This window comes from Sus scrofa, chromosome 4, assembly GCF_000003025.6.
Source record: "Sus scrofa isolate TJ Tabasco breed Duroc chromosome 4, Sscrofa11.1, whole genome shotgun sequence".
NCBI lineage: Eukaryota > Metazoa > Chordata > Mammalia > Artiodactyla > Suidae > Sus > Sus scrofa.
Window position 1 is genome coordinate 98,816,540 of NC_010446.5, and position 14,260 is coordinate 98,830,799.

Sequence of the window (14,260 nt, forward strand, 5' to 3'; positions counted from 1 at the left end):
AGAGAGGATTTGCATGATGACATCCCATGTATATCTATATAATCTATTCCTTTAGCTCCTTTCCAGAATTTCCCAGAAAAATGTAAAACTCTTATGTGGATGTACATATATGCGTTGCCATAAATCATTTCCAGGAAGGAAAGGAAGCCTGGCTCTCTTTGAACAATTTCTATAGTTTTTTATTACTGTCTCAACAATATTTCACTTTCCCATCCTAGCACTTTTGCCTAAACTTCCTCCTAAGGATTAACCCCATCCCCACTTCAAATGATCTTATAATACCTCTTCCCCTACTTTCTTTCATTCTAATATGCATCTCCTGCCCCTTCCCTTCCCCCAGCCTGAGGAAAAGACACCACTGAGGTTCATTTTCAGAAAAATAAATAGAGGAAGTATGACATAAAAGGAACTGAGTAACTGGCAAAGTGTGGTGGTGGTGTCATTTTCCTTCAACTCCATCCCTCTAATTGTTTTTTACAAACAATTTTAACTCCCAATTTTAACTAAAAATCCCCTTTCTTATCATTGCTCTCCAGGCTTCTTTTGCTTCTGATTTTCTTGTCATTACAGATGAAAGATTCATTAGCGATACACTGAATTACATGTTCCTATACTAGCCCGTTCAAAGAGCTCCTACTTTTAAGTCTAACCTTCATCTCTTAGGCAGTAGCTCTAGCCCATTTCCTCTCATTCAAGTAAGAACAATACCCGTCCCTATCTCCCTGCACCCTCTATCCTGTGCTTTCTTTACATCTGTCCTTTAGCTTCCAACAGGATCTTCCCCCCTCTGCAGCTCTTCAAAGAGAGGTAGGATTGCTACCACCCTTCCCCACAAAATAACGAAATCACGAAAGCGACCAGGACCGAGCTGAACCGAGGAACCCCCAGGTCCAGCCCACTGGTTTAACCCGCCGGAACCACTCCCAGGGCCGAGGTCCAGGGCTAGGAGGGCAGGACTACAAGTCCCGGCAGGTAGTGCGGCCACGCGTCCACCCCCGCAGCTCCGCCTCCGCGGATTCTCCATTGGCCTCCAGGGGGTGGGGATTAGATGGGAGGTGGCCATGGGGCTGCGGATGGGGTTTGTCCCCTTTTCGGCTTCCGTAGAGGAAGTCGCGGGGACCTGCATCTGGGGTTTCGGTGCCCCCCCCTTCCCGGGGGTCCGGGGGTGACATTGCACCGCGCCCCTTACGGGGTCGCGTCGCCAACGAACGCGGACACTCTAGTTGGCGTGCTCCTCCCCTTCGCCTCTCTTAGCCAGGCCTCCACCCCGCCCCCAGCTGCCCAGCCATGGGGGCCGCAGTGTTTTTTGGATGCACTTTCGTCGCTTTCGGTCCAGCCTTTGCGCTTTTCTTGATCACTGTGGCCGGAGACCCGCTTCGTGTCATCATCCTAGTCGCTGGGTGAGTTAGGGGGCTGGGGAGACGCGGGAGGACGCCGGAGAGAGAGATCCGAAAGGGGCTTGAGGAACTGGGGCGAGGCTGGGAGCCTGAGTTGGGGGAAGACAAGTCGGAGGTGAAGATTGAAGAGGGTCGAGTCAGGGGCCTTGGTGATTTGCCCTTTCCCGCAGTTGGTTTCCGCCTTCCAGGGATCGCAGAGATTCCTCCTATACTCCTCCCGGCGACGTCAGAGGAGGCCCAAGGCCAGGACTCGTGAGGGGGCTGTGCTGACTTCGGCCGGCCCTAAGGGAGTATCCAGGAATGGATACCTCGCCCTTCTGTGTGCCTACACCTTGGCTCTCAACGTTTTGAAGACTCTTTAATGAGATTTCTACCCCTTCCCTGCGCTAGATCCCTACAAACTCCCTTGGTGGAGACACCTATCCAGTCTCCTCACTGTCTCCCTGACCATCCGGAAGTGTAACTTCCACTTTTTATACTACAGCCTTGGTTGGCTCCCCTCTTTGATTTGTCTGGGTGCCCCCTGCCCTTGCCTGCCTGATTGCCCTTGTCTTTCCTCAGGGCATTTTTCTGGCTGGTCTCCTTGCTCTTGGCCTCTGTAGTCTGGTTCATCTTGGTCCATGTGACCGACCGGTCAGATGCCCGGCTCCAGTATGGCCTCCTGATTTTTGGTGCTGCAGTTTCTGTCCTTCTACAGGAGGTGTTCCGCTTTGCCTACTACAAGCTGCTTAAGTAAGAAGATGGGATGGTATGGAGGGGAGAAGGGCAGAGGATTGAACTCTAAGTGGGGCAGCCCTGGGTGGTGGTTTGGATGAGGAGGCACCAAGGGAAGACATTTAGAGGGAAAGGAGATTCCTGCCCTCCCTCATGTTTCCCCTACCCCACCCACCCCACCCCAGGAAGGCAGATGAGGGGTTAGCATCGCTGAGTGAGGACGGAAGATCACCCATCTCCATCCGGCAGATGGCCTATGGTGAGCCAAGGGAGAGGGATTGGAGGAGGGAGTGGATACCCTTCTCTCCGAGGGAAGTCTCTACACATCCACATGTCCTAAGTGACTTCTTGTTTTTCTCCATACTTGACTTCCAAGGAGAGGTGGTCTGGAGGGAGAGTAGGTGTTGGGGAATTGTGGCTGGGAATGGGGAGGGATCACTGGTAATCAGGCTATAGTGATTTCTGACATTGATGAGACACTCCTTCCCCCCACCCCCACCCCCCCAGTTTCTGGTCTTTCCTTCGGTATCATCAGTGGTGTCTTCTCTGTTATCAATATTTTGGCTGATGCACTTGGGCCAGGTGTGGTTGGGATCCATGGAGACTCACCCTATTACTTCTTGACTTCAGGTAAGATCCAGTTTCTTTCTTGCCTTCATGCCCCATCCATCCCTGGCCCCGATCTGATTTATTTTGCCCTCCCCGGGAGACTTCTTTGACTCATCATCTCAGGAGGCTGGGCGGAAACGAGGAATGTATCTCATACCCATCTCCCTCCTTGCAGCCTTTCTGACAGCAGCCATTATCCTGCTCCATACCTTTTGGGGAGTCGTGTTCTTTGATGCCTGTGAGAGGAGACGGTACTGGGCTTTGGGCCTGGTGGTTGGGAGTCACCTACTGACATCAGGACTGGTGAGTTGGGAACAGGGGTCTGAATTAGAAAAGAACTTCATGGTGAGTGGGATGGAGGGGAACTATATCCTCACTCCTTGACATTTCAAAACTTACCTAGGGAAGAGGCAGAAAGGTGAGTCTTCAGGTGTCTCTCATCTCAGCATCAGTTGTATAACCTGCTCTGGGGATGCCGAGGGTGGGGGGGGGCAGGAGAAGTTTGAATGGATTAGTCAAACTGTAATGCAGATGGCCTGAGGTGAGCAGAAACTTCTGAGGGAGCTAAAAAATCACAAGTCTCCTTAACCACAAGATGTTGGTGCTCTGAAGGGAAGGACTGGGGGATTTGAGTAGATATCTGGGGGTGGTTTGGGTCAGAGGCACCAAGAGAATATGGGGATTAGGCAGTGGGAGAATCTAACCTCTTATCTACTCTTCTCCCATCCCCAGACATTCCTGAACCCTTGGTACGAGGCAAGCCTGCTGCCCATCTATGCAGTCACTGTTTCCATGGGGCTCTGGGCCTTCATCACAGCTGGAGGGTCCTTCCGAAGTATCCAGCGCAGTCTCTCGTGTAAGGACTGACTACCTGGACTGATCGCCTGACAGATCCCACCTGCCTGCCCACTGCCCATGACTGAGCCCAGCCCCACCCGGGTCCATTGCCCATCATTCTCTGTCTCCTCGTCGGTCTTTTCCACCACCTTCAGGGTTTTGCTTTGTCCACTCGTGACCTTTAGTCTTTAGGCTTTACCAGGAGCAGTCTGGGTTCAGCCAGTCAGTGACTGGTGGGTTTGAATCTGCCCTTATCCCCACCATCTGGGGACCCCCTTTGTTGTCCAGGACTCCCCATGTGTCAGTGCTCTGCTCTCACCCTGCCCAAGACTCACCCCCCTTCCCCTCTGCAGGCCGACGGCAGGAGGACAGTCGGGTGATGGTGTATTCTGCCCTGCGCATCCCACCCGAGGACTGAGGGAACCTTGGGGGGGACCCCTGGGCCTGGGGTGCCCTCCTGATCTCCTCGCCCTGTATTTCTCCATCTCCAGTTCTGGACAGTGCAGGTTGCCAAGAAAAGGGACCTAGTGTAGCCATTGCCATGGAGATGAAGTCAATGGAGGTTCAAGGGTAGATGAGCTCTGAGTTTCCCAGTACCCCTTCCCCAGACTGGGCATCTTGGTCTTTTTCTCAGGTCTGAGGGGAACCATATTTGGTGTGATAAAGACCCCAAATTGCCTTTTTTTTTTTTTTTTTTGACTGGGGGAGGGAGGAGGTATATTGGAATTCTTCTCCTAACCTCTGTGGACTGTAATTTCCCTCCTCAAATTGCTCCTTATGTCTGGGCTCATATCTATCCAGCTTTCCCCTTGGTCCCAGGCTTTGGGGGAAGGGAAGGAAGTGCATGTTTGGGAACTGGTATTACTGGAACTAAAAAATGTTTTAACCTCCTTGACCACCAGCATCCCTCCTCTCCCCAAGGTGAAGTGGAGGGTGCTGCGGGGAGCTGGCCCACTCCAGAGCTGCAGTGCCACTGGAGGAGTCAGCCTACCGTGACATCACAGGGAAGGAGGGCAGATTTTTTCTAGTTTTTAATTGGGGTGTTTGGGGGGTGGGGAAGTTTTCTATAAACTGTATCATTTTCTGCTGAGGATGGCATGTCCCATCCTTTTAATCAAGGTGATTGTGATTTTGACTAATAAAAAGGACTTTATAATTGTGGGGGCACTTGGCTTTAAAGGGAGGGGGTAACATGTTACTTGAGGTTTTTGCCCTCTCATGTCTCTTGTCCAACCTCCTTTCTAACTGGCAACCTCTGGTCCCCTCGGAGCATCACTTTGGTGCAAGGGCAGAAATCAGGGCTGGTGGTCTCATGTTAGAAACTCTGGGTTAAGCATTTGCCAGAAGTGGATCCCCCCTTCCAGGATTGGGGTAAAAGGAGTTTCACCCAGGCTTCCTTTCCCTAACCTCTGCCCACCTCTGCCATCTGAGCCATCATGCAACTCTCTGCTCGCAAGAGCCCGAAAGGTAAGACCAGAAGTGGGGTCAGAAACTTTAATTCCAAATACATTGAGCAAAAAACCACAGCATGATAGCAGCATCCCTTTTTCCTAGGGGGAGATCCTGCACTGTTTCTAGGGACAGAGGGATAAAGAAGAGGGGGTGAGGACCCTGGGCCACATGCCCAGCTTCCGCTACATCTAAACACAGTTTGCCCTCTGCACTGTCAGCATGGGGCTCTCCTTATCTACATGTTTTGTGAGGCTGGAAGCTCTGTTGTTCTTCCTCGGAGAGCCTGTCCGTACCTCCGTGCAGGGGCTGTCTGGAGGAAGGAGGAGTGCTGGCCCATTACAGGGCTTTTGGGCCAGTCCCTGCACCCACTTGAGAAGCTCCCTGATAGGTGAGGGGAAGGCATCTCTGGTGTCCGAGAGGGAGCCTATGCCTCGGCGGCCCGTGCTGAGGTGAACACCACACTTTTCCGGTTTCCCAGTCTCTTCTTCCTGGACAGGGAAATGGCTCATGGAAGTGACCAGTGTCCTAGGCGAGATCCAGTAGAGGGGGGCTAGGAGAATGCTTTTCAGTAGGAAAGAAAGGGCTGGAGAAATGGAGAGTGACACCTCACCGAATCTTTCTAGCGATGAAATAAACAGCCAGCAGAAGGCAGAGGCAGCCAACCAAGATTCCCACTCCCAGACTCAGCATTTCCCCTGGGAGAGTGGAAGATGGAAGGTGTCCGTTTAGAACTAACAGATATTGACCCTGTCCCTAACTCGTGACGGGTGCTCCACCCCCCAGTACCTGGGTAGGGCTGTCTCACCTGTGGTGTACAAGGATCCCACTGTAAGGGAAGAAAATTTGCATCAGGGAGACCAGATCCCCCTGCCACCCCGCAGCGCACTGTGCCAGCACTTGGGGCTGAGGGGTGGTTCCCAGTCCAAGCAAGTCCTGGAAGCCCCTTCCTCTCTTAGCCTTCTTTTCCTTCCCTTCCCAGGAGCTTCCTAGTTCCTGCCATCGAGTCCCCCAAGTTTCCTGTCTCCTTTTCCAAGCCCTGTGCAATCACCTTGGATGAAAGAAGCCAAGACTATTCGCTGGTTGAGAGGCTGGGGGGCTCGGTAGTTCTGTACCAGGAGCTGAGACGGCTCCTCTTCGGTGGAGAACAATGCCTCCTGAAGCTTTTCCAGCTGAGGAGAGAAAGAGTGGGGTTAAGGGACAAGTGGTACTTGCTTGGGGGAGTGGGAGAGAGTTTGCGGTGACAGCTATGTCTGTGCAGTCTCACCTCTCCACCACTCACCTGTCCCATTGAAATCTGGGCCCTTCGATTGAAGACTGTCCAGAGCACACTCTGGTAGCAGGGCGGTGTAGTGAGTGAGCCATTGTAACGGAAGAACTGCGCCAGCAGGGGCGGGAGCAGCCCTCTCACATTGAAGGGGGGCACTGAGGTCCTCTGATCTGGGTGAGAACAGACTAGGACTCGTCTCGCCCTCCCTGCACCCGAGCTCACTAGACAGGGCTCCCAGAAGTGAACCCCCCTGGTCCCTAACTCTGCCTCATTCCAGGCCTCTGAGGCCTTTTCTGAGAAGTTTCCCTGAAGTCTAATGTTACTTGATCTTAAGATAGATTTGTAGGGCTCACCTTTGTGCCTAATTTCATGCAGGTGACTCAGAATGTGTTCATAAGCTGGGTTTTCAGTCTCGCCCACCTGGAAGGGGTGGAAGGGGGGGGAAGTTTTGGCCTGAGTCCATGTTGGGAGTAAGACATTCAAGTATAGAACAAATGAGCAGAGTGGGTTGCTGACTTGTCTTGGGAGGGCCGCCAGCAAGAGACTTGGGCAGACTGAGGGCCGCAGAGGGAGTGGAGACAGACCTAGGAGGGTTGGGGGCCACTGACCTCAACGAGGATGCCCAAGACAGCCAGGCCTTGGGGCTGCTGAGCAGCTTCACTCAAGCTAGCGTAGGACTCAGAATCATAATGTACGATGTGGAGCTGAGGGAGGGGAGAAGGAATTGAATCATTTAGTGTTTCTCTACTACTCCCTCCCAAAGACTTTTATCCTAGCCACCACCACCACCTCCAGCATGCTCTAAATCTGCCCCACAAAGCTTGGCCTTTTCCCCCAAGTATGACTTCCCAGCATCCAGATCCTTTCGTGCCTGGCACGGACCAGGATCTAGAAAGTGGGTCCTAGTTCAGGTTTTGCTCCCTGGTACCTCTGCAGCGGTAGCTTCGCCGTTGATCTTGTGCTCTGAGCCCCCTGGGGATCCTTTCTGACCCCAGTGCAGGTGGAGCTGGGCAGCTACATATTTTCGGGGCAGTCCTTCCAGATGTAGGGTAGGAGGCAGTGAGAGTTGCACTGTGGGGAAAAGAAAGCGAGTTAGGCTTAGTGGAGGAGTGTGGCTCCATTCTGGCCCCTTGGCTGCCCGCCCTTCCTTGGGAGACCTGACCAGCCTTTTCTGTCTCCCTCCACACAGAGCATCCAAACCCACCCACAGTGCTTGATCATACACATGCTGTTCCCACCTTTGGCTACAGGAGCCTCATCCTCATTCTCCCTTCTCTGAATTTATAGATGAAGTCTTCTGAGAATTTAGAAGTTAAGAGAATGCTTCCTCCCCCCACCCCCAGACTCCTGAGATTGGAACTAGAGCTTACACCTCCTTGGAGCCTGGGCTTTTTACCTGTGTGGCCATTATTGTGCAGGTCCAAAGGCTCGGTGCCAGGCTGTTCATATCCATGGGGTTGCAGAGGTAGCAACTCAGGGTCAAAAGTCACACTGTCTGTCTGGATATTGATGGGGGACTGGGCATTGCTTCCACATTCAGGGTAAGAGGCTGGCCAATGGTCTTGACCGTGTGGGCCTGGTGGGGGTTACCACAGACATTTGTCCTGCTTCCAGCCTCACCCATCTCTCAGCAACCTCCCACCAAGCTATACCCTGTGTGGAGGCAGAAATACATGGGAATTCCTGTTGTGGCTCAGCGGGTTAAGAACCTGACTTAGTGTCCATAAGGATGTGGGTTTGATCCCTGGCCTCGCTTAGTGGGTTAAGGATCTGGTGTTGCTGTGGCTGTGGCGTAGGCTGGCAGCTGTAGCTCTGATTCAACCCTTAGCCTGGGAACTTACATATGCTGCAGGTGCAGCCCTAAAAAAGAAAAAGAAAGAAAGAAAGAAATACACTTCCATCCACCCCAGATGAAGTCCCCAGTTGCTCCTGCAGTTCCTTCCCTTCACCAACCCAGAGGCAGTGATGATTCCCAGCTCTTCTGATGAATGGGGCTCAGTGGCTTTTACTTACTTACCTGTCCTCTTGTTGGAGGACAAGAAAGTTAAATGAGAGGAAGAGTGGATGGAGAGAAAGCCCACATACCCGGAAGGTGGGATTCGAGTAGGAGCAGAAAACTTGAGAAGTGAAATGACCCTAGAGAGGTAGGCTCTCCTTGGGGTCCCTATCAAGTGACTTTAAGATTCAGATCTGGAGCTCTCGTCGTGGTGCAGCGGAAACGAATCTGACTAGGAACCATGAGGTTGTGGGCTTGATCCCTGGCCTTGCTCAGTGGGTTAAGGATCTGGCATTGCCATGAGCTGTGGTGTAGCTTGCAGACTCGGCTCTGATCGGGATGCTATGGCTGTGGCGTAGGCTGGCAGCTGTAGCTCCGATTAGACCCTTAGCCTGGGAACCTCCATTTGCTGCTAGTATATGGCCCTAAAAAGCAAAAGCAAAAAAAAAAAAAAAAAGATTCAGATCTGACTTTCCATCATTCACTTCTTGCTCTCCTACTGGACCATGCATTGACTCTGGAATCTAGTTAAGTTATTAATCAGAAGCTCAAAGGAATCGAGTTCCGTCTCTGCCAGAATCACAAACTGTCCTGTCCTGCTGGCCTCTTTGTCACTCCTGACCTCAAGCTCTGTCCCAATTCCAGATGCAGGTGGGGGTAGGATCGATCAGGGTAGAAAGAGGGCCAGGAGGAGAATTGGCAGCTAAGCTCAGGGTGCCTTTCCCCACCCACTTCCCTCTCCACTCCACCTCCCTCACTCCCCGAACAGGCTGACTGAGGACATAGCTGGCCTTTCTGCTGAATCAGTAGGTGTGGGATTTGATGATTAGAACAGGGGCTAGGAATCACATATGCAAAAGTGAGGGCACAGGGAGATGGGGAAAGGAGGAGCTAGAGGGAGAAGCTAAAGGAAGCCTCCCCACCCACATGGCGTAAGTCTTCCCACCAGGTGAAGAGGTCCCGGGGCGGAAGGGGTGTCGGTAGGCCTTGAGTTCTGCTCTCACCCTCATATGTCCAGTGTTGACCTGCAAGGCAGAGTAATTTGAGTTACAGCCAGCACAGCCTGGGGCAAGGCCCTCCTCCACTCCTGCCCTCCCTCTGTGTTCTTTCTCCTCCCTCTGCTCCAGCACTTCCCAAAGGAAGCCCTGAAACTGGACACCTCGGTGGAAAGGTCTGGGGGCCTATTTAAAATCACCAGCCAGGCTGTGCTTGTGCTCGCCGAGTAAAGGGGGGAGGAGAAGTGAAAAGAGATAAAGCCAGGAGACTAAAATTAACCTGGATCCAAATGTGCAGAATGACCAATGTCCCTTTTCTCCAGCCTGTGCCAGGCCAATCCAGCCCTTAGAAGACTGGGCTGAGGTGAGGGTCTAGGCAGAGGGTTTGGAGGAAAGGGACTCGAATAAGAGAAGGAGCAAGAGGTTCAGAATTGGGGGGAGAGGGCGGTTATCCCTGTGCTTTGAAGCATTGCACGTACCAAGGCACTAAGCTGTAAATTCACATTTAAGTTTGTCTTTCCGGTCCCAGTAACTCTAAAGGAAACTTTCCCCATCACCAGGAGCCTCTGCTCCTTAGAGTCCCAGATAGCTAGGGAAGGTGGGAGTCAGGCAGGGTCCACTCTACATTGAGGGTGGTGGGTGGACACAGGCAGCCAGGCTGGCAGGGACAGGATGAAAGTGAAGCATTGTCTGTGGAAAGGAGAGCTGCCAGCTGGGTCACATGCCAGGCTCTTATGCGGTCCTGTCTCTAGCTCAAAGGTTGGGGGTCTGCTGGTCCAGCCCTCACCCAGGGCCAAGCTGCTTCAAGGGGAGAACAAGGCTTTCCTGCAGGCTGTCTCTGCATGATTCAAATTGCTAGAAACTTTGGAGAAAAATTATAAACTCCCCTCCTCTCTCTCTTATTCCTTTAAATTCCTCAGCCTTCTAAGATATCCTTGATCTCATCGTTGGGCTCTTCTGCTGGCCCATCCCTTGGTTCAGACAGTTCTGAAAAGCAGCCCAAGGGAGGGCTGGAGGCAGACTCTCACTCACTCAGTGGGACACCTCAACAACTTAAGTTCCCTGGTTCTGGGCAGGCTGACAGCGTTGCCCATCCCCTCCCACCAAATCCTCAACACACTAGCTCTATACCTCTTCCCCTAACTGCCCAATCCCCACCTCCGCACCCCAAATGCACTTCACAACTCTCCTTGGCTAGGTGCCCCCCTCCACCATCCTCTTTGCATTCCCCTTCTGCCTTCTAGACACCCCCTCACCCTATTCTTCCAACAGATCTTAATGACACATCTGCTATGTGCCGGATACTGTGATAGGCCGGGGGATCACAAAGATGAGGGGTGAGGGTCCTGGGGATGCTCCTGGAGCCCTTCAGCTTATGCCCCCAAGAGTTCCCCCTCCTCTTCTGGGAGCGCCTGAAAGTTCTTTGTAAATTGGAAAGGGCCCCGCACTACTGACTGTTACTGCTTTCGAGAAAAATGCGAAAATTGTCATCCTATAGAATCAAGAGGGGACTTGTGCCATGAGGTTCAGAGTCAGGGATCAGGGTGTGAGTCAGGCGGGAGGTACAGGCGTATTCCCCACTCCCCTGCCGCCCACCGCAGTCCTCTATCCTTTCCCTCCGGGCCTCTTTGGCTCCCTAATTGGATGAGTTTGTAAATAAAGAAGGCCAGGAGGGTTGCCTGAGAGTAGGGCAGTGGGGGAAAGAGCTCTGGAGAGACCGTAGCCCGTAAAGCCATTCTCCAGCACGTGTACACATCCTGTCCCCCGGCCAGCTCTCCTCTGGCCCCACAAACGGCAAGGCTGGAAAGGTGAAGGGAAAAGAAGGAAAGTGGTCCTCAGCCCACTCCTCTTTTTTCTCCCTCCAAGTCTGAGCCTATTAATCTAGCCCCCAGGCTACCTTGTACACTCCTCCTTCTCCATTAAGCATGCAATGGCAACATGTGTGCATCAGCACAGACAGACACACATCCAGATGTACCTACCGTCTTCTGCAGCCAGGATCCACATCACCTTTAGCAGGAGGATGAAGACCAACATGGTATTTCCGGAGGGAGCACAAGGTACTAGGAGTTTGGAGACCAGAGGACTAGGGTAGGGAGAGGGCTGGGAGGTGAGAGAGAGAGGGAAAGAGAGAGAGAGAGAAGAGGAGTTTCCTGAGGCTGAGTGTATTTATCTCTGTTTCTCGTGCTGTCTTTGTGTCTCTGCAGGCTTCCAGGGGATTTGGTTTTCAGTGGGGGACCGTGAGTTTCTGGGTGTCCAGGACAAATCTTTTGCTGCCCTCTTTCTTTTTTATCTCCTTCTGCAGTCTTCACTCCACTTGCTGGCCAGCAACTTCACAACTGCCTCCTGCTTTTAAGGTGGCTCTGGACGGGTGTACGTGGGGAGGGGGGGTTGACTGGGTTGCTGGCGAACAACTCCTTAAATAGCCCATTAAGCATGCAGGATGGCCCAGCTCAGAGCGGAGCGCACGCGGCGGGTTTCACAGGAGCCCTGGCCCTGGCTCAGGAGCCCAGCTGGGGTGAGCTCTTCCTTCCTTTGCTATTCACACAGACACTGTTCAGAAGGGTGTCCCCTGGAGTGGGTGGAGGCAGGAAAGGAGGGCTCGGGGGTCCAGTCCCTGGGGGTCTCATCCAGCCCCCTTGGGGGACCCTGGGTTCTCATTCTCCATCTGGCTTTTTCCCTGGGAGGATCTGCTTCCAATCCGCTGCAGAATGTGAGCTGCCCAGGAAGAGTCCAGAGTCAGGACCGAGGTAACCAGAAGGAGTTGGGAGACTCAGGGTGCGGGTGGAGGGGAAGAAGTCAAGGACTGAAATCTGGATTGTGGAAAATAAGGAAGAGAAGTGAGGCGAAGAGAACTTGTTTGGAGAGATCTCTTTCTTCTGCGCCTGTCACCACCCCCTTCCCACGGTGAGGCCTGGGTCCACGTGCCTGTGCGGCCTGGGTGGGGGGTGGTTTTGTTTGCTGGATAAAGCCCATTTGTGTGCCCAGCGGGGGGAAGGGCTGCAGCAGCACCATGGAGAGACAGCGGCTCCAACTGCCAGACCCAACCACCTCCCTCCCCAGGGAGCCCAGATCTAGGGCGGCTTTTGTCACTGAAGAGGACACTGACCCCTGGCAGGGTGGCCAGGACAGGAGGAGAGGCAGGGAGACCTTAGAAACAATCACAACCACCATCAAAAAAAAAAAAAAAAAAAAAAAAAAAAAGGCGGACTCCAGAGAAAAAGAGGGGAGGGAGCAGAGAGAGACCATGTGATCATGTGATCCAGTTGGAGTGGAAGAGGGAGAGGGGCCCAGGGTCTTTCCTCCTGCCCAACAAAGGGCTGAGGCAGGACTTTGGGGACTGGGTGAAACCTGCCACCAAAAAGCTGGGTGAGTGGAGCATAGAGGCTGCCGAGTCTCAGGAATGTGGGCTGGTGCTTGTTCCCCCACAGGACTGGAAATCCCGACTGGAATGCACATCCTAAATCCCTCATTATGGAATGTGAAGCCCACAGATAACTCCTGGCCAGACACTGAAACCCCTTCACCGGAGTCACAGCCAGGAGAATGCACCCTTTTGAGCTCCCTCTGCCCTCCTTGCTCCTGCCAAGTAGTAATCCCTAGCCAAAACAAGAGGAGCAGAAGCTAAACTAGGAAGCGGGATAAAAGACACGTGAACAGAATAACGCATATGCGAGGTCATCAGCCCTTGCGGAGGCAGGAGCCCGCCATGCTTTTCTGTCCATTGTGGTTGATCTGCAAAGCAAAGCCATTTTGCAGATGTCATTCCTTTTTAATTCTCTCATTACCCTCCAAATTAATTTTCCCTTATGGATAAATTTTATGTTTTGAAGTTCTCCCAAAGTGCCACTCATCCCATCTAAGAAGAATAAAAGGCTTAAAGTGTAAATTAGACTTCCTGGGGATCAGGAGAGTAAACACAGAGGAATAGAAAAAGAAAGAAAGCAGAGACAACTTTCACAAAATAGAAAAGGAGAGGCCCAGGGCCCGGACAGAGTGACCTCTGCCAGGACAAAGTTGTCAGAGCGGCCAGCTGCAGCGCAGCCTCCCAAGGCAGGTAGTGTGTCTTGCCAGGCGCCACCTCCTGGTTGTCTTTAAAATTTCTTTCATTTTTAATGTTTTCGTTCCAAGTATTCACGTGTGATTGATTTCTTCTGGGAAGTGTTTCTCTGCTGGTGGGCTTTAGGATTTTGCTACACAGCTGAAAAATGTTTCACAAAGGTGTCTTAGCCCCAAATCAGCACCTTCTCAGTTCTGAGTTAGCGGCTCCTCCAGGCCCTTGTGCTTCCCAAGTGGACAAAGGCCCTGGTATCTAGGAGAGGAGGCAAACTCCAGGGACTCGCCTTTATTTATATCTTTGGTTCTACTGTGGATATTTCTGTTGTCACCAGGCTGATTTGGAGTAGTGTCAAGAGGACTCTTATAGGTTAAAAAAAAAAAGAGAGAGAGAGACCACCCCCCACCCCCACCTTGGTAGTTGCTACACAAACTCTGGCGCCTTTGTTTCAATTCTTACTTCTCCTGCTCCAGCCCATTCCTTACTCTGGGATTGGCTAAAACACTCCTAAAGCCAACGCGTTCTGCTGCCTTCTGGCGCCATCTCCCGACTTTTCAGATGCAGTTAAACATGAACAAGTCAGAGAATCAAAGGTGTCCAAGTGGGTTGACTTTTTGGTTTGTTTTTCCTTAAAAGGTCCTTTTTAAAAAAGGTTTTTGGTTTTGTTTTGTTTTGTCTTTTTAGGGCTGCACCCGAGGCACACAGATGTTCCCAGGCTAGGGGCTGAATTGGAGCTGTAGCCACCCGCCACAGCAACACCAGATCCTTAACCCACTGAGCGAGGCCAGGGATCAAACCCGCGTCCTCATGGATACTAGTTGGGTTCGTTAACCACTGAGCCACAATGGGAACTCCAAAAAAAAAAAAAAAAAAGGTCATTTTTAAAACTCACTAAATATTGTAAATAGTCTAAAATGCCTCACAGGGACCCAGTGG

General features: G+C 52.2%; 2 protein-coding genes across 9 annotated transcripts; one reads left to right on the forward strand and one right to left on the reverse strand.

Annotated features, from left to right (window-relative positions):
* Positions 1,035-4,716, forward strand: APH1A (aph-1 homolog A, gamma-secretase subunit). Of its 2 annotated transcripts, XM_021088563.1 has the most exons (7): positions 1,035-1,400; positions 1,959-2,129; positions 2,297-2,370; positions 2,619-2,741; positions 2,896-3,023; positions 3,453-3,576; positions 3,911-4,716. In XM_021088563.1, exons 1-7 carry the CDS (start codon positions 1,288-1,290, stop codon positions 3,973-3,975), a joined length of 798 nt encoding a protein of 265 aa, XP_020944222.1. In that variant the 5' UTR covers positions 1,035-1,287; the 3' UTR covers positions 3,976-4,716. The 2 variants fall into 2 exon arrangements, with proteins under 2 accessions (XP_020944222.1, NP_001231416.1); NM_001244487.1 differs by having other exon boundaries at positions 1,047-1,400; positions 3,453-4,715.
* CA14 (carbonic anhydrase 14) lies at positions 5,038-12,395 on the reverse strand. 7 transcript variants are annotated; one of them, XM_021089915.1, is made up of 11 exons: positions 11,250-12,305; positions 9,196-9,297; positions 7,673-7,852; positions 7,205-7,347; positions 6,885-6,980; positions 6,630-6,696; positions 6,289-6,446; positions 6,058-6,178; positions 5,815-5,835; positions 5,620-5,704; positions 5,038-5,497 (listed from the first exon to the last, which is right to left on the reverse strand). In XM_021089915.1, exons 1-11 carry the CDS (start codon positions 11,302-11,304, stop codon positions 5,434-5,436), a joined length of 1,092 nt encoding a protein of 363 aa, XP_020945574.1. In that variant the 5' UTR covers positions 11,305-12,305; the 3' UTR covers positions 5,038-5,433. The 7 variants fall into 7 exon arrangements, 4 of the variants coding, with proteins under 4 accessions (XP_020945574.1, XP_020945576.1, XP_020945575.1 ...); XM_021089917.1 differs by having other exon boundaries at positions 9,219-9,297; positions 11,250-12,297; XM_021089916.1 differs by having other exon boundaries at positions 9,277-9,297; positions 11,250-12,283.

Excerpts from the sequence above, each read along its gene's own strand:
- APH1A (XM_021088563.1), top strand. The coding sequence starts at position 1,288 with ATGGGGGCCGCAGTGTTTTTTGGATGCACTTTCGTCGCTTTCGGTCCA. Across the intron at positions 2,130-2,296 it reads GCCTACTACAAGCTGCTTAA|GAAGGCAGATGAGGGGTTAG; the intron begins GTAAGAAGATGG and ends ACCCCACCCCAG. Across the intron at positions 2,742-2,895 it reads CTATTACTTCTTGACTTCAG|CCTTTCTGACAGCAGCCATT; the intron begins GTAAGATCCAGT and ends CCCTCCTTGCAG.
- CA14 (XM_021089915.1), bottom strand. The coding sequence starts at position 11,304 with ATGTTGGTCTTCATCCTCCTGCTAAAGGTGATGTGGATCCTGGCTGCA. Across the intron at positions 5,705-5,814 it reads GGGATCCTTGTACACCACAG|GGGAAATGCTGAGTCTGGGA; the intron begins GTGAGACAGCCC and ends CCACTCTCCCAG. Across the intron at positions 5,498-5,619 it reads TTCATCGCTAGAAAGATTCG|GAAGAAGAGACTGGGAAACC; the intron begins GTGAGGTGTCAC and ends TTCCCTGTCCAG.